This window comes from Amphiura filiformis, chromosome 14, assembly GCF_039555335.1.
Source record: "Amphiura filiformis chromosome 14, Afil_fr2py, whole genome shotgun sequence".
NCBI classification, from domain to species: Eukaryota; Metazoa; Echinodermata; class Ophiuroidea; order Amphilepidida; family Amphiuridae; genus Amphiura; species Amphiura filiformis.
The window spans coordinates 5,902,688-5,926,311 of NC_092641.1; the positions used below are offsets into that span (position 1 = coordinate 5,902,688).

Here is a 23,624-nt window from a genome sequence, read left to right on the forward strand (position 1 = left end):
GGGGCATTGATGACAAACCTGTTTTCAGCAGTAGATTTTTTGTTGTCCTTAAATAAAAAACCAGTTGGAATAATGCAAACAACATGTGGCCCTGTCCGACAGTGTATCATGGCAGCAGATATTCATCAGCCCAAATGTGGCAGAATTTTAGGTCCCCAAGTATATACCTTGTTGATGACACCATTCTGTGACACTTGGTTTGGCACCCCTGGTACATGTAGGTATGCATTTGGCAGCAGATATCAGGTTCAGTTTTGGGCTATTTCTAGTTGTAATCCATACTTCCTGTATGGCAGATATCTTCCGCACAGGGAGTATGAATTTCAAATGGGGTTCCTGAATGGAAGACTCTTTTTGAAATATAAACCCCTGTGTATAAGATTAATGTCATGTCTTCCATAGGGGTGCAATGATTTCAACTGGAATAGCATAGTGAAAGATAACAAACACACAGGATCACAGAAAAAAAAAGAAATCTATTGACATCATGCATTGCATTCTAAAATACCTTTTTTAATGGTATCATGTCCTTGGTCAAATTTAGCTGAAATTGAAATCAAGATGTTATAATATGTAGTGCAAGAAGGTCCTATCTGCAATAGCTGCTGGATGTTATAATTCTAGAAATGTACAGTGTAATAGCATGTGTTTTGTCATATCTATAGGGCAGCAATTGCTGACAGAGCCTTCTTGCAATTAACTCCAAATCTGTGATTCATTTAGCCTTATTAAATACCGTATTTCGTCAAATAAACGCCCCCGGGGCGTTACATTTTCCCAAGGGGGGGGCGTTTATTCAAGGTCAATTTTAGAACGATAATTCCCGTTAAAATCATTAGGCAAAGTAAAAACACGCTAAAATGACGAAATATGAACTAGAAACACTGACTTCTGGTTCACTTCCGGGTTTCTGATCCAGATTTTCGCCAATTATTGACACTATTATCGACCATGTGCGCAACTACTACACAAGATAGCATGGAAATATCGGCATTTTTGAAACATCTTGGTTGAAAAAAGTGGTGGGGGGCATTTATTTGAGGGGGGCGCCTATTTGACGAAATACGGTATTCAATATTTGTCAAAGTGAAATTTGTTGGTAGATTAAATTACAGCAGATTTCTGTTCCTACAAAGGCTACAGACTTGCCCCCCTCCCTCCCCGGCAATATTCCATGTGGATATGGCCCCCAAATAAGGTTTGAAAAACAAATAATGAAATATATTTAATTTCAAAACAAATGCACAGAGCAGCTATGAAAAAACAGTGATTTTTTGTTGTTGATTTTTTGGATGTAAAGGAAGCCCAATGACCCAATAAGCCAAACTCACAATGCATTGTGAGACAGTCTTGCAGTTTTGGTAGAAAATTGGTACACATTGAACATTAACCAATCGGGGGATTTTGTGTGAAAATTTTTGTTTTTAAATATTTTACTAGCATTAAAAAAGAAAGAAAATGAATCAATGATAATTACAGCAATTTTGCCGCTAGGTCAAAGTTCAATGTGTACCAAAACTGCCAAATCTGTTGCACAATGCTTTAGGAAATTGTAATGCTGATGCTGCTTATATATAGGGTCCACAACCTATAAGTTCGCCCAAAATATTTTTTTAAATAAATCGAAAAGTATTTGACAAAATGTAAAAAGGTATAAGTAGCCGTATTTGTTTTACACAAGTGACATGATCAAGGGGAATGAGTCACATGTCGACCCTGGACGAAAATGAGTTTTACATATTTTTCTAAAGAGGACATTCAGAGCTTTCAGGAACTGAAAACCCTGTCTTGATACCACTTTTCTTTGCGAAGTTACATCAATTGATCAGTCGCTGAAAACAATAAAAAAAGAAAAGAATTTCAACAATTTCTTTGCCAATATCTCAAAATCAATATTAGCGACATCCGACTCATTTCCCTTGATCGTGTCACATATGGACCAAATTATAGCGTCACATGTCATTGCGTTCAGTCACAATGGTTCATTATGTAAAAAAAAGAGACCGTTTTACACAGTGTTAAAAGTTGCATTTGAGTCCATAGGAGTCGGATCTCAAGCAATACAGTAGGACAGGTCTATTCATGTGTTTGTTATAAAAGAAAACCTGACTGCTATGGACTCTGGTGCACCTTTTAAAACATCCTCTTTTCTTACACAATTAACCATTGTGACTGAACGCAATGACGTATGATGCTATAAATTGGTCCACATTTTCTGCAAACTGTTTTTGCCAAGTATTTTGTCAACACTTAAATAACGATATGTTAGAATGTTTGTAGTAAGTTAACAAAAAATGTTTTTGAATGTTATGAAAAACGTTTTATACCCTTTATAATTATATAACCCAACACACTTTCTGGCAACCTTTTCTAACCTTTCGCGAATGATGTCGAAAACGTTTTTTGTTTGCTGGGTGGTCAAATATAATGAAAGTAATACAAAAATATGTGCTACTTGTATTCATAGTTTTCAAAGTAAGGTGTAAATTTAAAGCTAGCATTATTTGCCCATTGCACATACAGTTCCACCATACATTGTATGTGAGGAGAGCCTTGATCTGACAGCATACATGAATGCAGTGAATGTCACCAATATTTTAGTGTGAGAGGGCAAAGCCAATTTTTGTCCCCATTTTTTGTCCTACTTTTTGTAATTTTAAGGACACTTTACTATTTGCCGTCCCCATTTTATCCCTGAAAATTTTCTGGGGGGTGGGCAGTTCCTGCAGTGCATGAATGGGAATTGCCCCTGGCTACGAACCTGCAGTGCATAAATGGGATTTGAACCAGTGTGTATAGTTATGTAGTCCTGACTTCCCTTTTCTATTGCTAGTTTTACTTTTAGGCTCCTTGCATATATGGCAGAACCGTGCAATGGGCGAATACATGTAGGACAGATGTTGGTGACCTTTTAATTTTAAAATTCTAAGAAAAATTTGAAAATGGTTTTGCATCTTCCATGATCTGAACTCTCAATTTAGCAAATTGGGTTTCTTTTCAGCTAAAGAAGTTAAACCAACACATCATTTTAAATTCAAATAATTCAAATAAGTCTTTTATTGAAAGTGTTGTAAGCAACTTGACTCTGCACAGGTGTTCCCTCATTGGGCTATTCCATTTAAAATCCACAATCCCGCTGTGGAAGATTTAGCTAAAGTCTTTCACAGAGGGAGTACAAGTTTTGAATAGAATAGACAGTTGGGTAACTTCCATTTGAAATACTCACTCCAGTTGTGGAAGATATAGACCCCGTAAAGCTATTATACAGAGGGAGTATGGGTTTCAAAATGAATAGCCCTGACCATTTACACTTGAAAAACGTACACTCCTTTTGGAAGATATTTCCAAAATCTTCCACAGGGGGAGTGTGGATTTCAACTGGAATAGTCCATTGTGACTCTACACAGGTGTTCCCTCATTGTGTGTGTCTTCCTTCCTATCCGTATCCTCTAGTGATATATCCACAAGTTTGTTACGTAGATCAGAAAAGTCTTTATCGGTTGCACTCCGTACCACCCTGGTGCCGATAAAATTGGGGTGATACCCTGCTTCTTGCAACACTCCTGCCTCTTGAATGTCTTTCATGGCTCCACGTACGAGGACGTTAAGAAGCCAGTCTCTATTCCTGTGCCTTGTGTGGGGCTGCAACGGAGGGTATGGATTACCTTTGAATTCTAAAAATGTCATTTGCGCTGCTCGTCGTTCAAAGTTGTAACCTGGGGTATGTAGCAGGCGTGTGAATCCATGAGGTTTGTCTGCAAATCTTGGCGCCAAAACTTTGAAGAGCTTGTGGACTAGTTTCTTATCCTGGGGGAAGAAATCAAATGAGAAAGAAATCAGTTGGATTTCTTATTTATCACCCAGACACACAACACAAAAACATCAAAGATTGAATTTTCAAATAGCATCAACTTTTTTTGTTTCTTTTGTATATTAGGTTCAAAACAAACTGAAACAAAGCTAAAACAATGCAAAGTTCATATTAAAACAATTGTTTTGTGAAAGCTGAGGTGAAAGAAGAGAAGCCCGTGCAGTACATACATATGCAGTACCGGATGTTTGATCACATTGCATGCACCACCGAATGCATGGGTTACTTGTTCTCATCTGGACCAATCAAGTAACATCCCGGGGTGACATCACAGGAAAAAGGTCTAAAACAGATTCAAATTGTGCAATAGATCTTTTTCCAGTGATGACACCGTACCGAGATTTGATTTGTCAATATTGGATTTGGAAATGAAGGAACGTGACTTGATTCTTAATTTCCTGTCGCATAACATTAAGGCGCAAGTTGGTAGTTTCGAGACATCCTGCCAGCTAAGTTGATGTTCTTTGTTTGCCACGCACCTGTACAAGTAGTATGTCTGTCGTGATTGGCCTATTGTGCCCCATTCACAAATTATTAAAAGGACATATGACATGAATGTTGGCAACGTCCGACAGTTCCCTAGTCCAAAAGGGTCCTTAGTCCGAAGGTTTGCTAGTCCGGACACATAATTTAGCAAGTCTGAATTCTGAAAAAGGTTCGCTAGTCCGATTATCGGGTTCTCTAGTCCGAGGGTTCGCTAGTCCGTATAATAAATTAAGGTTCTCTAGTCCGAATATAGAATAAGGCTCTATAACCCTAACCTTAACCCAAACCCTTAGAGAACCTTCGTATAAGCGAACTTAATTTGGTTTTCGGACTAGCAACCCTGCGGTCTAGAACCTTCGGACTAGAGAGAAGTTACGGACATGAACAGGTATATGTACAGTGAAACAAAGAATAACAATGCAGCAGCCAAGATGTCTCAAATAACTTTACGATAATTTTGTGGTAGCACTAGCAAGTCATAATCTTTTACCTTGGGCTGAGAAAAATAAACAGAAAATGTGACCCATCACATCAAAACAGACCATTTCGTGGCTAGCTTCATTGGCAGATAACAATGAAAGAAGATGGAAAAATATAAAGACAATAAAAAGAATTCTGAGCTTGTTTTGCCTCATAAAACATTTTTACTGTATCTGATTTCAACAAGTAAGGTGTCATTTTCAAGCTAAAAAGCAGCAGTTTATCCTAGAGTTTAAATCTCCATTTTCATTTCTGCCGCGAGGTGGTCTGTTTCGATGTGATGGGTCATAAATACTTACAGCAAGGTAGTAATCAGCAACCTTCATAGCATCAGCATCTTTTTCTCCTTTCTTTGCAATCTTGATTAACTGCACACAAAAGACAAACAAATACAAAGCCAAGTAAAATATGGATTTTCTCAAAATTTGGCGAGGGAGTCCCTTATAAATTACTTGTTATTAATTTGTTACAAATTTACTATTCATTTCTGTGTAATTGAATAGGCCTACTCTTGGTCAACATATCATAACAATGGGTACCATAGGCACCGGCGTGTCCAGGATCTTTTCCTGCGGGGGGGCTAAGCCCCTTTTTCAGATTTATGCGGGAGGCTTTATGGCTAAAATCGCCAAAAAACGGCTGATTTTACATGATTTTTAACAAAGTGCGGGGGGCTTCAGCACCCAAAGCTCCCCCTGGACACGCTACTGATAGGGCCCTTTAGTACAAGTTATTTCCCCAAAACAGCATTATTAGAGTTATTGGGATATTTAAAAGGGCTGATGTGAATATTGGAATCTGTACATTTGTAGGTTATGAAGCCAATACCGGTACATCAGGACATTACATTCAATTTAAATGGCATAAGATTTTAATTTGTTTTGTGATCATGTAGCAGTGCACATTATCACCATCAGGTCAATAATTACATTTGTACAGAGCGGATCATGTGGAAATGGAAAACGCATCATCAAGCACTGGATTACAATTAAACTAAATTAATAAAATAAATGAAAATTCACCTCTAGTGATTTCTTTCCAATCCTTTTAAAGAAAAGAGTCATAATCCTATCGACCACTACCAGGATAATTGAAGCTTAGCTCTCATTGTTAGGATGTTCATAAAATTTTGAAGTTCAATATTTTTAGCTAAAAGTTCTTTCATTTGAAAGATAATCAAATTACCTAAACAATAAGGGGTCATCATGTTTCTAGTGCATATACTTATGAAGTTACAGACAAAAATAATGTCACCAAATTGTCCAAAATTTTGTGTGTGAAATTGTGCCAGCAGGCACATGTACAATGTTAACTACCGGTACTGTATGTGACCCCAGATAACCTCCTACATGTATTTACAAGCCGACGACGGATGTCGGCTTGTTCTGTCTCTTCTCAATTCTTTCTTCTTCTTACCTAGCTGGGGGTTTACACCCCCAGCTAAATACTGTAATGCTCTCTCGATTCTTCTTTCTTTCTTTCTTTCTTTCTTTCTTTCTTCTGGCAACAAAAATTTCAAAATGCCTCTCCTCCTACATGTTACACCCTACAATCACGTAACTTGCACATATGTATCGGCTATATCCAGTGCCCATAGGGTGCAAACAGAATTGGGATCAAAGGTCATTAAAGGGGCATTTTCGGTATATAACCAAATACCTTCAAAATGCTTCTTCTGCCACATATTACATAGCACAAAGACGTCACTTACACATGTGCATCGGCTTTACCCAGTGCCCATACCTTGCACTCAGAATTGGGGTCAAAGGTCATTAAGGGGGTAAAATCTTACAATTGCCTTATCTCAACATCTGTAAGGGTGTGGGGCTCAAAATCAGTGACAACAAATCTCATGATCAGGGAACATTTTACAGGGGTCAGGTCAAAGGTCATGCAGAGGTCAAATTTTCAAAATGCATTTTCTGGACATCTGTAAGGGATACTGGACTCAAACTCTTGTGACAAGAAACTTACTGACCAGGGGAACACTTTGGAACGCTGTGCAGGGGTCAGGTCAAAGGTTATCTGGGTCAAATCTTATAATTTAATTTTCTGGGCATCTGTAAGGAGTATGGGACTCAAACTCGGTGACGCCAAACCTCATGACCAGGGGAACATTTTTGTAACATTTTGCAGGGGTCAGATACCTCTAAAACACCAACATGCCCTAGCTAGGTTTGTGGTCTATGACCACCATTTGCCACTAGTTCTTCTTCTTCTTTCTTTCTTTCTTCTGGCAACTCGTGACATTTTGCGTGACTTGCCACGTTTCGCCCTAGCTCTCTTATGCTTTGACAGATTTCAACCATAGTTGAGCCAAATGACCACTGGACTAGGCAAAACCTTACATTTGACTTTGACCTGACTGTGACCTTTGACCTTGACCTTATGGCCAAAAATGTTGAATTCAAAAAAAATGCTACTCCTTCCACAAATTACATGCAATGATCATGTGACTCATGCATATGAATCAACATGTGGCAGTGCTTAAAACTTCCCAAAAAGAATTGAGGTCAAAGGTCATTAAGGGGTCATTTCCGGTAAAAGTCTGAAAAATTTGTAACAAATATTCAAAAATTCACTGTCTTTACAAATTACATAGCAGAGAGTCGCCATTAGCACACATGCATTGATACTAGCCAGGGTCTTTAGGATGCCTACAGTTTTGGGCTCAAAGGTCATTAAGGGGTTACTTCCGGTCAAAAAGCGAAAATTATCAAAAATGTTTAAAAATTTTTATCTCAAAATGTAAACAGACCAGAATAATATAACCAACATACATGAATAAGTGTTCCCTGATGTATGCATGGTATTTTTATTTTTGGGGTCAAAGGTCATTAAGGGGTCACTTCCTGTTTTTAGCTGAATAACTTCAAGAATTTTTATCTCGAGAACTAAACATGTTAGAATTTTTTAATTAAAATTGGAACAATGCATTTTGTCGGTGTACACAAGGGTTTTTTTTTCATTGAGGTCAAAGGTCATTAAGGGGGTCAAAAGGTCCATCAAAATTTTCAAAAATCAAAATCCATGTATAAGTTCCGATTAAGCTGAAATTCACCAGGAATATTTCTTATGACCTCCTAAGCACAATGCAAGAGCAGTTGACCCCATCCGTAACCCAGGGGTCAAGTTATAGGGGTCAAATTGCGGCTTGTATCAGCGTCTGTTGACTCTAGTTTTTACTGTCTTGATTTACACACAAATTGCTTTTGCGCTTACAAACGAGTGTTGACTTGGTAGAACATAGATTGCACTACATGTATGTGATAGTTTATGAATCCAGTATTACATGTATGCCAGTAGGGCCAGAGCCAAAATTCCCGTTTGTGGCGGGACGGAATTTTGATAGACCTTTTAAATTGTAGCTCTGTGACGGTTTATTTTATGGATTCTTCATGTTCTTAATATAAACAAGTAAGTTACAGACTACATTCACACGCAAGAAAAATAGTCCAAAGAATCAACATGTTGCCACGGTAACACAATTTCATCGATGTGGCGGGACGGAATGATAAACTTCATGTATTTGTGAACACAGTACATTTGTTGAATTTTTATCAAAAGTACTGGGATAAAACATTTGTTTCTAACATTGGTATTAACTTCAACTATCCTTCTTTTGTTATGGAAGGAATTATAAAATTCACCCCCCTCTTTATAGTACGCTCATTATTTTTTAAAAATCCGGTCATCGTCGAGAGACACAATGTGGCGGGACGGAATTTTGTCCACCATGTCAAAATCAAGAAGAAAAACAATTGATCCACTTTAAAACTGACAAAATTGTCTTTTCTTTCACTTCTAATGAAAAATTATTGCAAAATATAAACTGAGAAAGAAAATTTTCATCCCTTCCTGAACTTAAAAATATCATCTCAAAATGTGGCAGGGCCATGTTTTACACCACAGACCCTGAAAATAGCCTTATTGTTGGCATCCTACCAAAAAACGCCTGAAAAAGAAGAAGTTAAAATGGCTCTGAGTCTAGCAAAGTTGATGAATTCAATTTTTGTGTACTCAGGAATGTTTATTACCATAATAGTTGATATTTTGGAAAGTTTTGACTAAAATTTTTTTTTTCGTCCCTTCCGGAACGTAAAAAAATCACCTCAAAATGTGGCGGGACGGAATTTTACACATATTTTAATTTATTTCTTTATTTTTGCAAGGTCCACTGATATTTTTTTTAGTGCTGAAATTGTCTATACAGAAGACCTTTATAATACCATAAACTGAAAAATCCTATCTTTTTTAAATATGTAGTAACATCAAATTTAGCAATTCCGTCCCGCCACACCAAGAGGGCGCTACATGTGTATTTAATTGATTGCAGTCCGAAATTGACGGGCAAATTGTACTTTTTTTTTGCTGATTCATAATCTTTGGTTAGTAGTCTACATGTATTAAACCAGAGGAGAAATTCACTCCTGTGACAATTTCTAAATTTTAGGTTGAATGATGACCATTTTTGGCTCTGGCCCAGTACCAACGTACACGTGTAAGTCAACATCACAGTAAAGCCATTTTTGGACCGTACATGCACATTCCACTTCCCTATGGACGAATAGCGCCACCTATAGTGTGTGATGTGAACCTGCCTATCATTGTGCCTATAATTGATTTTAAAAGCCACATACCACACACAGTTGAATTCATACATTACAATAACATACAGATCTCCTGATTGAAAAGACAGCCACTTGACGATAATTTTATTCATAGCATTAAGCATTAATATATTTCTGGTACTTATTCCTAGCCAGGGTCTTAGGCATGATTTGAAGGTTTGGGTGTGTAAATTCAAAATACTGGGTGTGTAAATTTTTTTTAAGTACCATACTAAAAAAAAAAAAATCAGACTAGACCATGTGGGCAAAAACTGAGTGTGTATTACGGCTGGCTGCCTAAGCCCTTGTTCCTAAGCTCTGAGTTTATATGCATGGAACATTGTGGTGTCATATTCTTTTCATATGATTACAAAAGTCAAGTACCGTACACCATGACTACAAGCTGAGCAACCAGACACTCGCCGTCGTCGTGAAGACACATCCATACTTAGGAATCCATCTTCAGGATGATCTAGACGTTCGCTTTTCGTATCTCTTTCCTTGTTGGAAAGGTATAACGTTGACAAGATAGGAACATGTACCGAACATCCGGGACCTACTGAGTACTCTGCCGTGTTTGGCCGAGTAACGATACATGAACACGGTCTTTTGTGCCTATGTAAATTAGTCATTGACTGTGTAAAGCTGTGTTTTATACCCATAGGTTACTCATCATCAGACTGAATCATTGTCGTTAACTGCACAAGTAATGTGTGCAATTCTAGAGAACGTTGACTGACAAAGAGTGTCAATATAGGCCTATGTGTTGTTTTTGAAAAACAGCGATTCATGTAGGTATGCTAGGTGAATTCAAATTTGCCATCAAACTGCATCATTTTACAATGTATCAAAGTAAAGCCCTTGAGTAAACAAAGCAGGGCTCGAAAAAATGTTAATTTCCAGGGAAGCAAGCTAAATTTCCCACAATTTATAGCATGTTTTACACACAAAAAAGACCAAATTTCCCTCTAAATACCAGAATTTCCCTCCAAACACCAACATTTCCTGGGAATGAGCTTCCCAAATTCCCCACTTTTTCGAGCCATGAAACAAAGCCAAAACTGAAAACCATTTTTTCATAGCACTTTCCGTAGCAAAGTTACATCTTGTCAAAGATTGACTTTCATCAAAAAGTTTCAGCTAGCAAAATTCCCCAAAACGGCATTTCGGGGGTGTTTCTAGATCTTAGTCTCATTATGATAGTAGCTTTTTTTAATGGAACTGCTATCCAAATCCCTCTAAAATTCCATGTGCGAGTGACTTATCACCATAAAAAATCATATATTTGGGTCAAGTGAAGTATAGGAAACATATTTATGTAGGTTTCCTTCTTCGGCCAGTTGTTTTAAATTTCTATGTAAATATGCATTGACATTGTCGGCGAATTTGGCTGACTAGCAAATGTGTTATAAACTAAGGTTTGCCTGGGATACCTAATTCATGCGAATGCTCAGCAGGCAAATACGACGGCGATTTAGTACACTGATCATGCGTGCCATTCAGATTTCTGCAAAAGCGATCGAGTATAAATGCATCTTTAGCAGGGTTCGAATTCGTTAAAAAATTTTGCGTAGCAGTTTTTGGCTAATCCATCAAAATCGGGATACTTCCATATACTAAAGCACTATAAAAAGTGCTATACAAATGTAAAAATGGGTAGCAGTTGCTTCAAAATAAGGAGCAAACTGCTATGCGATACAGCCGAATTCGAACCCTGATCTTTAGAAATGATGACTGGCGATTCTGTGTTCTCAAGTGGGTTTTATCATGTTAATTAGTGACCTGACACACATTTGTATTGGTTCGATCATGCATTGATTTTTTTGTACTGGATCGTTCAAGCACCTCCAACAATTGTGCCTCTGGCCCTAGTAGAAGTAAAAACGGATACTATGGCCAGAGTTCTAGGGCTAGGATGATCTAGGATGGAATACTCAGATTGGCTCTGCAACATCCAAAGCAAAGCAAAGCAGAATGCTAGGTGTGGTTCGTCGAAACCTTGGAAATTGTCCAGAGAAGTTGAAGTAGACAGCATACCTCAGCCCGGCCCTTGTTGAGTATGGCTCCGTGATCTAGGATCCTCCCCCAGATCACAAACAAAAGCGTAATTAAGGCGAAAGTGGAGAAGATCCAGAGAAGTGCTGCCCGCTTTGTCATGTTATGATGTTCGCTGGAGGACCGCAGAAGATCTGCACGTCTGACCCTGTTGTACAAGATCATCAATAATGAGGTGGACATCCCCAGTCACCGTTACCTAAGCTACTCTTAGGCTAATTCCAGTTACCTGCATTGCAACTCCAGAAGTTTTGGGTCATTATTGTATTCTGGGGTCCAATAGTGTGACATACAGTCAAAATTTCAAAATTGAATATTAATGTCAAAAGTTAGCTTAAATTGAGTGAAATTATATACTCTTTCAAAATCTGCAAAATATTTTCAGCGATGATTGCCCAGAAATCTGTACGAAGCACATAACTGTGGAGAAATCACTCTAAAATGTCGCGCATAACCGGACACCAAACATGTTTTAACCCCTGCTAAACAAAAAATATAAATTTTATAATGTAAAAATAAAATAACATTATACACTGTAAGAAGTTGCTGTAACCTTCAAAACAGCATATTTGCATTTTGGTCAAAATACATGGTCAAAAATTGACCCAAAAGTTAATTATTGGGCCTGTTTTGTACAATTTCTGTCAGTTTAGATTAAAAGTTGCCATTTTTATGTGGGGCCAGCACAAGTGTGGCATAATAGATAAGTGGATGACTTTCTATAACATCAATTTTGTGCACATGAGAGAATTTAAGGTGCCCAGTGGTGTCAAGCAGCATAACTGGACACCAAATCATTTGGTGTCCAGTTATGACTGACAATAACAAGCTATCTGTAATTATGTCATACTTTGAAAAGTGTATTTGACCTGCAAATTTATCTAAACATATCACACTGTTGTTTTAAGTATTCATTGTTTATCAGATACCCAATTTTTAAAAATTATGACATATTATTCATTTTCATGTGTCGGTCATAACTTCGTGTCCAGTTTGTCGTACAATATCCAGCTTTAACTTTAATTCAACTTTTTGCAATTTCCATTTGTCAGTCATATATTTAAACATGTCATAATATATCATTTGAAGTATTTGTTGTTTACAAATTACCCCATTTTCAAAAAAATATAGCACATTTTGCATTTTTACATGTCGGTCATAACGTTGCTATGCATAACGCGACACCAAAATATGTACTTTATGTAAGCGCTGTCTTTGTTAACAGATGTTTTGTCTCTAACATTTCTTTCATAATACAGTTTTAGTATACATCCTATTCACTCAATAAGACCAAAAAAAATAAGCAATGGTCACATATAAATGAAACTAACAGGCAACCAGATGATGATCTTTTTTGTCACAAGTGGTGTCCATGATTTTCGAGACCTTACATGTAAATAAAAATTAAAAATAGCTGTTAACAATTTCTTTTTTGAAAGTTTTAGTAATAACCCACTTGTTTTGTATAAAAAATTACAAATAGGCCAAATACCTGTTACAGTTTTCAAAATTCAGGGCAAATTATGTGTCGGTCATAACCGGACACCATTGGACCCCAGAATACAATAATGACCCTTTATCCAATTCCAACATCAGACAGTACATGCATGCATGTAAGACCAGACTCCAAAGTCACAAGTACTGACATTAGTTTCATTTTCATGATTCTATGACTTAAACCCCTTGAAGAGCATCCTAAATCAATTAATAAAATCATGAAATTCCTTATAAATTTAAAGCTTACCCTTTCAGCATATTTTTGTGTCTCGTGAGCTTTTGCAAATGGTGTTTCAATCCGCTCAAACTTCACCAGAGCATTTACTAACGTCCGGAGCAATCTCATCCGGTTTTCTGGCCCACCAGCCATATTACGATAAAGCTTTCCATGACGCATTATTTGTCCGTCTAAGACTCTCCTGTATTAGGTGAAATTCTGGTAATTCTCAGTGTGGCAGTGTAATTTGACATCACATGTGTTCTGCCTGCCGAATTCTGATCGTCAATTAGTGGCTCGCTGCTGACACTCAGCTCAGTATGATCGTATTCATTTTCGTTACACGAAGTAAATGTTGGTACCAGCTAAAAAGTTTAGGGGTGAAAGGTTAGAATTTGACATTTAGGCGCAGGAAAAATAATTATTTTTAAAATAATTAATCTCCCAATTTTTCTTCTTAAGTATTAGTTAGAGCCAAGGAAAAATATTTGTCAAATTATATTTAATTTATTAATGTATTAAAATTGTTTTTGACAAAATAATAGTGCATTTAGAAAAACAAAAATAAAACAAAACTCAAAGGTCAATGAATAAATGAACAGGAATGAAAATACTAAAAATTGTAGCCTGTACACGCTCTGACATTAATAAACAAACTTGGTTTTTAGACTAATTTAGTAATTATATAATCCGTTAACGAGTCATGCCACCCAAAAAGAAGAATAAGAACAAACCTAATGGTTTTTTAATGTACATGCTGGAGAAGAAGCATGAATTTGAAGCGCAAGAAGGAAGAAATTTGAGCATGGCTGATTTGGTGCCTCTCGCTCATCCTGGATGGAAGGTACGATATCAATTATCATCATCATGTATATCATGCATTGAACTTCATGTGTTGTGCCTAATCATGAAATTGGTTGAGTTGGTATGGAATGACTCTATTACAAAAATATGGTACTTTTAGTTAAATTGAACAAGCTTTATTTTGTTCCAAAATCCACGTTTTATCGCAATTTTTGACCTAAAAGATCTGAATGCAAAACCGGTGCTGTTATACACATGTCACTTGTCATGCTTGTATGACCCACCCCATGACCCCCGGGGGTGGTGAGTCACTTTACAAAGGTGCGTCGGATTTAACTATACCATGACCCACAATGTGCGTCTAAACAATGACGGACATTTGCCGACAATGACTGAGCCCTTCGTTAGGGACAGGCATAAAAATTTCAAATTAATTCTATTAACATGAATTGTTGTTTATTGGAAGAGAGAACTTCTCAGAAACAATTTGACACCAAAACCAATCTTCTACTGTATTGCTAAGTGAAGTTATGACGAAATTACTGTCGGAACATTGGGCCATTTTCTCTGATAAGACTTACCATAGGATTAGGAGTGCATGGGGGGACTTGATAATTTTTGTGCCCCCCTGTCAATTTTTTGTTTTCACTGTAATTTAATCTAATTTTTGTTAAATATTATGTATGTTATCATTTTCAACACATCTGTGAAATTTTGTATGAAAATTCAAATTTTAAGGTGGTGAAAAAGTGATTTTTGTGCTAATTTTGGTCAAATGTTGCCATTTTTCGGCCATTTTGGGCCCATTTTAGGCAAAAACAATGATTTTCCCCAAGCGATAACAAAAAAGTGCTTTCTCCCAGCAAATAAGTAAACTGGAATTGTTATGTGAAAAGGATGAAAGTTTTTGTCAAACCATGTTTCCTTTTGTCAGAAGATGAATTTTGGGTCAAAATAGAATTGTTTCCCAAAAATGGCCCTTGTTGACCCCTTTTTGACCAAAACGGTGATTTTCAAAAGTGAAGACAATGTTGCATTCTGCTTCCTAAAGCTTTGAATCTGTTGTCAATGCAAACTAGAGCATCTGAAACAGATTAATTTTGGTTTTAATATTCATCATTTTCTCCAAAAATGGTGTTTTCAGTGGCACAAAATGGCACAGATTTACATAGGGCTTTATTATCAAGTAAAATAAATAGCGCCCTCACACAGATGTGCCTGTCCCTACCTTCGTCAAAATTGTGACGCACATGTTAAGGATTATGACTGTCCTCATGACGCAAATTTGACTCGCCATTTAGGTATTTTGACTGACACTGATGCACCTAACCATTGTTGACGCACCTAGGTAAAGTGACTGATACTGACGCACCCCTCGGGGTATGTTGTGACGCACATATTGAGTAAATGACCGTACCCTGCGTCACTAAATGGTTGGTAAATGACCCAACCATGACGCACATCCCCCGGGGGTCCTAGGGTGGGTCATACAAGTGACATGTGTATTAGTAGGTATCCCAGGCAAACCTTAGTTAACACATTTACTAGTCAGCGAAATTCGCTGAGACCGGGGCCCAAACACAATGCATATTTACATAGAAATTTGAATTTTTTTTTTCGAGAATAGGTCGGTGAAGGAAACCTACATAAATATGTTTTCTATACTTCACTTGACCCAAATATATGATTTTTTATGGTGATAATCAAGTCGCACATGGAATTTTGCGAATTCAAAAACTTTTGCATCACTCAGCGTCAGTACATAATTATACGCTAATTGATGTACGCTCGTTTTGATGGTTCTGGTTCTGGTTAGTTACTCTGCAAACGCCTCTGTAGGCTATCACGCAAAGGGACGAAGTTCACAGGCATGAGAATTTTCAGGTAAAAAACTGAATTCAGTTTTTTTTAAAGTCAAAATTTCCGCAACTTTATTTAATTTCAGCCTGTTTTGGGTACTTTTTGCCCAATTTCACGCGCATTTTCAGTTTTTTCAGTTTTTTTTAGGAAAGTGCAGTCTCATGCCTGAGTTCACAGCAGCAGCTAGTCATAATGTGAGTCCCTAATAAGCGTAGCTATGCTCATGTCTTTCAGATGACCTTTGAATATGTTAAGTGAGGGCGCTTCTTTGGTACAATCAGGTAGAAGATTCCATTCTGGAGTTGTTCTTGGTAGCAGGGAATATTTGTATTTGTCCTTCGTTGTGGTGGATTTAGTAAGGGTGAAAGGAGACTTGTTTCTCCGTGTTCGCTCTAGATGAGGGGCTCTGCTTTAAATGGTCTAAGTTGATAGCAGTCAGCTGATGAAGGGATTTGTACATGAACGTAAGTCTAAAAACTGCCCGTCTCTCCTCCAAGGATTGCCACTTCAGCTTTTGGATCATTGAAGATACACTGGACTCGCGCTTGTAATTTCTCATTGTAAACCTCGCTGCCCTCCGCTGAACCGCTTCTATCCTGTCCTTCTGATCTTGATGATAAGGATCCCAAATTGAGCAGCAAAACTCAAGTTTGGGCCGCACGAGGGATTTATAACAGTAAGTGCTAATTGAGTTTCACAAGAACGCCCCTTTCTAAAGCCGTGCTGATGGTCAGTCAAAACTTGATGCTTTTCTAAATGGGCCATAACGTGGTGGAACACAATATGTTCGAGTAGCTTACAAGCGATTGCAGTCAGAGAAACAGGTCTATAATTCGATGGAGATGAACGGTCACCCTTCTTAAACAACGGCGTCACATTGGCTTCAAGCCAGTTTTTTGGGAGATCTCCAGTTTCCAGTGATTTCTGAAAGAGTTTTTGTAAGACGGGGGCGATTGCAGAGGAACATTCCTTAAAGACCCTTGCAGGAAGGCCATCCGGGCCTGCAGCTTTGTTGACTTTGATCTCATCAAGAAGCTTCTTGACACCAGGGATAGTGACATTGATGCAGGGCATTGATGGGATATTTGACTTTCCCATCTTTGGAATGTTTTGCAGATTTTCCTCAGTGAAAACTGATTGGAATTGGCGATTCAGAAGATTTGCTTTCTCTTCTGCTGTGGATGCTATTTGATCACTGTTACCAGTGGCTAATCCCGCGACTCCAAAGGCATGCTGTTTTTTTGCCTTGATGAAGCGCCAGAAAGGTTTAGTGTCATTTTCCTCCAAACTATTTCCGACAACATTACTGACATATTGCCAGTACGATTTTCTGATGTCCCTATTGAGAGATCTTCGTAGGACCTTAAAATCCTCCCAATGTTGTTGGATTCCAGTTCTGTTTGCCCTGTTATACAAACGTTGTTTACGTCTGATTGCACGCTTCAATGATCTATCAAGCCACGGTAAATGCTGACGGGTTGAACTCAGTTTAGACGGTATGTGCTTATCAATAGCATCACCAACAGTATCCTTAAACGATGTCCATAGTTCTTCAACTGAACACGACGCCAATTTGGTTGGAGTGAGGGATTTGTTAAGTTCACTGATAAGTTCGCTAATCTTTCCAAAATCCCTTTATGGTACATGAAAATCCTACGACGCTGGGTAAATGGTGATTTACGCTCGCATATCAAGTATTTTCAAGCGCATTTGAGAGTTTTTTACTGCGTGATGCATGTTATGTACCGTATTCAAGATTAATTTTATTATTTGATTAATTTTAAATTTCTTGAAAAACGTGATATATTTTTCATTAAAAAATTCCCTCATTTCACAAATTCTTTGACTTTGCCACTTAGAGAGGGCTGTGTGTTTTGAACTCGCCACCCTTAGCGTTACATCACAAATATTATGCATTTTTACACCAATCAAGTTTCAAATTAGAATATCTCCACAACTATCAACCCTAATTAAACTAGCAAAAGTATACATTTTTGGAAAGCTGAAGGCAAAAGCAATTTAAATATACACATTTCAACTCATTGTACAGGGTGACCTTGAAGTTATACAGGGTGACCTTGAAGTTATACAGGGTGGAATAAAAAAAATCAAATAAAAAATGGGTCACTTGCTTATTACTAACTTGCAGTTATAAACTGAAAGTAATCAACATTGATTTGGTTAGAGGTTAGGGGGAGCCTACTGACTTTGGAAGAAAAAAAATCACAGCTGTTTGGTAATCTTGGAATACAGGGTGTCCCAAAATATGTTCAAATTTTTTACAATTCAACATATTTTGAACTGAAACATTTTACCCCTAACCCATACAAAAAAAAGTAAGTCCATATTTAGATTCCTCATCAAATTTCCTCTCAGAAAATGTAAACTTTGACTATGATAGGATAAGTAATTAAAAATTTAGGGCAACTTTTAGATTTTGAAGACATCCGCATTGCTTACTACAGTGTTTAATATGAAAACAGGTAGTTTTGCACATAAAAGTTTGCATTTCATAGACTAAACCAATCATAAAGAGTTCATCTCCTTGGAAATGTACATTGTATACAGAGTTCCTGATTCAAAGGCTGCCTATTTTTAGACAAATTAGATTTAGTTTTTCAAAACTGTACCTCTATTTATGATGATGTTGTAATAGTTGGTGATTTTAATTTGGATTTATGTAAAAAATGTAACAGTAGTAAAATAAATAAACTTGCTTCTCATTGTAACATGAAGCAACTTATTGATGATTATACATGAATTACTGAAACAACTAAAACAAAATTAGATCTTGCTTTTGTTTCTAATCATAATCAAGTTTCTGACTCGGGTGTTCATAGTTTTGGTATCAGCGATCACTCCTTAATATACTTGGTGCGGAAAAATAAAAAACCAAAAGCTCCTTCAAAAACAATTAAGTATCGCTCAATGAACAATTTTAATGATAATGATTTTGTTAACTCTATTAAGGGTAAAAATTGGGATAAGGTTTTAAATTGTAATAATGTTAATGATGCAAGTGTCAGGAAAGAACTATTCAATGATGTTTGTGATGATCATGCACCTATAAAAGAAAAGCTTGTGAAAGGATCACCACTTCCTGAATGGATTACTAGGGACTTCATATAACTAAAGATAGAGATTACCACTTCAAGAAAGCACACAAAACCAACAATCCTGAAGATTGGAAGACTGCTAAAGTGTTAAGAAATAAGGTTAATAATATGAATAAGTCTTTGAAAAAGACTTACTGTTGTAATGCTATTAATGAAAATGTAAATAATTCTAAAAAGTTGTGGTCGACTATTAAAAAGTTGATTCCTGACAATAAGTCTTCTGTTCATGCTGTCAAATCTAATGAGGGAATCACAGCTAATGATAAAGAAACTGCGGACAAATTCAATGAGTTTTTGCATCAATTGGAAACAGTCTCGCCACTAAATTTAACAGTAATGATTATGATGACAAAGAATGTGCTCCAGTTATGGGTAATCGTGTTAATGCTCAATTTTGTTTTGATTATATTACACCTGAATTTGTCTTTGATGAAATTTGTAAGATGAATAACAACAAATCACCTGGTATTAGTAATTTCGATGTAAGGCTTTTAAAATTGGCTGCTCCAGTTATTTGTACATCTCTGGCTTATATTTGTAATCTTTCGCTTTATACATCTTGTTTTCCAAATGACTGGAAGCAAGCCAAAATTACTCCTATTCATAAGGATGGTGATAAGTATGATGTAAATAATTATAGACCAATTTCTGTGCTTCCTGTCCTTTCTAAGATTATTGAGCGAGCTGTTCACGATCAACTTTACAATTTCTTCAGACGTAATCACTCTACTGCTAACTACTCTTATTGATGTTTCTGATTACATTTTAAATAACATGAATCAGGGTGTTGTCACAGGAGCATTGTTCCTGGACCTCAAAAAAGCTTTTGATACTGTAAATCACAAAATTCTTCTTCAAAAGCTTCATAGCTATGGTGTCACTGGTAATACTTTAAATTGGTTTAGGTCGTACTTAAGTGGTAGAATACAATCAGTCAATGTTAACTCTACACTCTCCGATTTTAAGAATGTAAACATTGGCATTCCACAAGGTTCAATCTTAGGTCCACTGTTGTTTATAATTTATGTTAATTCTCTTCCTGAATGTATTGATTGTAAATGTGTTATGTATGCTGATGATACAACTTTGCTTTTCAAATCATCAGACCCATATGCTCTTCAGTCTCAGATGAATGATAGCTTGTTAAAAATTGCTCGGTGGTTTGAAATCAACAAGCTTACTCTTAACATTAAGAAAACTAAGTACATGCTTTTTGGAACAAATCATACTTTGAAAAATTTTGATGACATTTCACTTATCTATGGTAGTGAGTATATCGAAAAGGTTGATAAATTTAAGTATTTGGGGGTCATATTTGATCCAATCTTATCTTGGAATGAACATATCAATTATATTTCTTCTGTTATTTCTAAACGTATTGGTGTCATTCGCAGAGTTAAGTTTTATCTTCCTCCAGCCACATTAAATTTACTTGCCAATGCATTGGTTTTCCCACATTTTGATTATTGCAGTCCTGTTTGGTCAAACTGCATTTCTGAACATTGTAATTCTCTTCAAATTCTTCAAAACAAACTTGCTTGTGTTCTTTTGTCTGCCGACATTAGAACACCCATTTCTGATATGATGAACACGCTTTCCTGGGACAGATTAAATGAAAGATGGGATAAACAACTTCTTGTAATTGTTTTTAAATGTCTTCATCATGATGCTCCTTCTTACCTCTCATGGCAATTTATTTTTACTTCTTCAATTCATTCAAAATGTACCAGAAGTCAATCTTGTAATACACTTGTCTTGCCATCTTGGAATAATAATTCAGGGAAACGAACTTTTTCTTACAGAGGTGCCTCAGTGTGGAACAAATTGTCTTCTGATGTTCGCAGTAATCTTACATCAATGAATGTGAATATGTTAAAATCAAAGATATGCATTTAATTCACACCTTTCCAACTCTGTACTACTACTATATTATCGCTAGGTCTGTTTGTTAAGATTCATGTCTTATAAATACATTTTATCATCTTGATTTGTAAATATTACCTAAATGTACATGAATGTAAACATTATTCAATTTTGCTTTTCTTTTGTATTATGTAATTTATCTCTTGATAAATGTATAAAAATCTTATATTATTATCAGGGTCTCATGGGAGACCAGTTTTTGTAAACTGAATGAATTGCCCTGAATAAAGATTGTTATCTATCTAAAATGATTAAAAACAATTAGCAGAATAAATAATCTTTCTAAAGAGCTCTTAACCATGTCTGTAGCCCATATGGATGCAAAGATATGATCAGTTGATTCAACGCGCACACACAAAATCTTTATTTCCCATCTAGACTTTGCACATACCGCCACCGCCTCATCCGCCACCGCCTCATCCCCCACCTCGGTCATTCTGAACTCAAACAACTCTAACTCCACTATCTTAGCTGATAAACAATTCTCCTTTGGAGGTCTGTTAGGGCACACATTTAGCTACAACATGACACCAAACACACTTCAATACCTTTTGTTTAAGCAGAGATATAACAATTTGAACGAGTCTCGATTTGGAAAAGCGTAACAAAACCACCATTTTTGGGTGGCGAGTTCAAAACGCATGGCCATAGCCATTCCATGTCAACTCCAGGGATGTGCACGGCAGCACCTCTTCAATTTTTTTCTTTTTCTGTGTGGTGGTACAATGTAGATATATTGATGAGAAAGTAAAATCCTGAAAATTTGAGCTTCATACTCCATTTCGTTTTCCGTGGCATCAATTTGAAATTTAGGGGATCAGCGTAAAAATGTGTCGCATAGCGAAAGACGATGTTTGGAGGTCCATAAATGTATAAAGGGAACCCCAACAACTTTGAAAAGTATGTATCCTGGAGTACTTTTTTGTGTAGAATTCAAATCTGGCATCCAAAAACTTATGACTCATTTACTTTTTAAAAGATACAGGGCCCTCAAAATGCAACTTCGTCCATCCAGGACCAACTTCGGGGGGTCAGAACTCCAAAAGTAAAAATAATTTTATTGTAATTTTTTTGCCAGTCAGAGCCCTTTGGTAGGACATTACTCTTATCCCATATTGAGCCTATTAGAATACTTTTAGCTGAGATATTACCCATTTGTACATTTTGACCCCCCTGAAAACCAATGTCAGACATTTTGCCCCACCATCAACTTCAGGTATGTTAAAAATATGTTCTTGGACAACATTTCTGAGAGATATTGGCTTTGGGACTCGATGACTTTGCTTTAAAAACATCAGTTAGGTTTGCCTACTATATATATCATTCCAACCACATCAACAAAATGGGTTGGTTGGTCAGTGGTCATCCCTTCAAATTTTGCTGAAAATCATTTCTAGCATACCTCTATGAGCATAATGAACACATGGAAAAAAATGAATGCTCAACTCCAAGCGATTTTGGAGATATGGCTTGTCAAAATTTGGCACAGACCCCTACTTTTTGCTCTCTCAAGTTGCGTCGTTGGATTAGTAGCGTTTTGGAACACTCATATTTGACTTCGCAAAAAAGATATGATGCTGAAAAGTACAAACTGGGATGACTTTTAACCAGAAAAACAAAATCTGGCCTCAGAAACAGTGCATCTTATCTACTTAAGAGGTTATGGGTCTCTCAAAACCTTGTTTCGTTTTGTCAAAATTTTATTTGTCAAAAGAGGTTTTGAGAGACCCATAACTTCTTCAGTAGATAAGATACAATGTTTCTGAGTCAAGATTCTGCTTCTCTGGGTAAAAGTCACCCTAGGTGATACTTTTCAGCTTAATATCTTTTTCGCAAAGTCAAAATATGAGTGTTCCAAAACGCTACTAATTCAACGACTCAACTTGAAAGAGCAAAAAGTGGGTTCCTGGGCCAAATCTCGACAAGCCATATCTCCAAAACCGCTTGGAGTTGAGCATTCATTTTTTTCCATGTGTTCATTATGCTCATAGAGGTATGCTAGAAATGATTGTCAGCAAAATTTGAGTGGATGACCACTGACCAACCAACCCATTTTGTTGATGTGGTTGGAATGACATATATATGAGTAGGCAAACCTAACTGATGTTTTTAAGGGGGTACTACACCCTGCCCAATTTTTTGCTTATTTTTGCATATTTCTCAAAAATTATAGCGCATTGGTGACAAGTAAGATATGTATATTATAGGGGCAAGGACTACAACTACTGCACTGGAAATTTTATTTCAGCACAGACAATAGTTGTGGTGTTACAGTCAAAAATGAGGGAAAACCAATGTTTGATCAATAAATCAATAACTACTTGCCTTGAGTTGCTGAATTTTCAGTGCAGTAGTTGTAGTCCTTGCCCTAGTATAATATACATATCTTACTTGTCACCAATGCACTATCATTTTTGAGAAAAAAGCAAAAATAGGCACAAAATTGGCCAGGGGTGTAGTACCCCCTTAAAGCAAAGTCATCGAGTCCCAAAGCCAATATCTCTCAGAAATGTTGTCCAAGAACATATTTTCAACATACCTGAAGTTGATGGTGGGGCAAAATGTCTGACATTGGTTTTCAGGGGGGGATCAAAATGTACAAAAATGTACAATTGGAGTTTTGTATGGGTAATATCTCAGCTAAAAGTATTCTAATAGGCTCAATATGGGATAAGAGTAATGTCCTAACAAAGGGCTCTGACTGG

The 23,624-nt window shown here is 36.8% G+C and overlaps 2 protein-coding genes across 2 annotated transcripts in view; one reads left to right on the forward strand and one right to left on the reverse strand.

Moving 5' to 3' along the window:
- Window positions 1-3,089: 3,089 nt before the first annotated feature.
- LOC140169627 (large ribosomal subunit protein bL17m-like) lies at window positions 3,090-13,536 on the reverse strand. Its single transcript, XM_072192907.1, has 3 exons — window positions 13,247-13,536; window positions 5,137-5,205; window positions 3,090-3,807 (listed from the first exon to the last, which is right to left on the reverse strand). The coding sequence occupies exons 1-3, from the start codon at window positions 13,394-13,396 to the stop codon at window positions 3,400-3,402; spliced, it is 627 nt and encodes a 208-aa protein (XP_072049008.1). The 5' UTR covers window positions 13,397-13,536; the 3' UTR covers window positions 3,090-3,399.
- Window positions 13,537-13,821: 285 nt separating this feature from the next.
- The window catches only part of LOC140169628 (protein maelstrom homolog), a 30,975-nt gene continuing 21,172 nt past the window's right edge, over window positions 13,822-23,624 (forward strand). The window contains exon 1 of the mRNA XM_072192909.1: window positions 13,822-14,060. Coding sequence (XP_072049010.1) covers window positions 13,920-14,060 — 141 coding nt within the window. The 5' untranslated portion in view covers window positions 13,822-13,919. The remainder of the gene's footprint in view (window positions 14,061-23,624) is intronic.

What these genes read in the sequence shown, in the direction of transcription:
- LOC140169627 (XM_072192907.1), bottom strand. Translation starts at nt 13,396, where the DNA reads ATGCGTCATGGAAAGCTTTATCGTAATATGGCTGGTGGGCCAGAAAAC. An exon ending in CACAAAAATATGCTGAAAGG is followed by an intron (nt 5,206 to 13,246) that starts GTAAGCTTTAAA and finishes TTTTGTGTGCAG; the next exon opens with TTAATCAAGATTGCAAAGAA. An exon ending in TTGCTGATTACTACCTTGCT is followed by an intron (nt 3,808 to 5,136) that starts GTAAGTATTTAT and finishes TTCTTCCCCCAG; the next exon opens with GATAAGAAACTAGTCCACAA.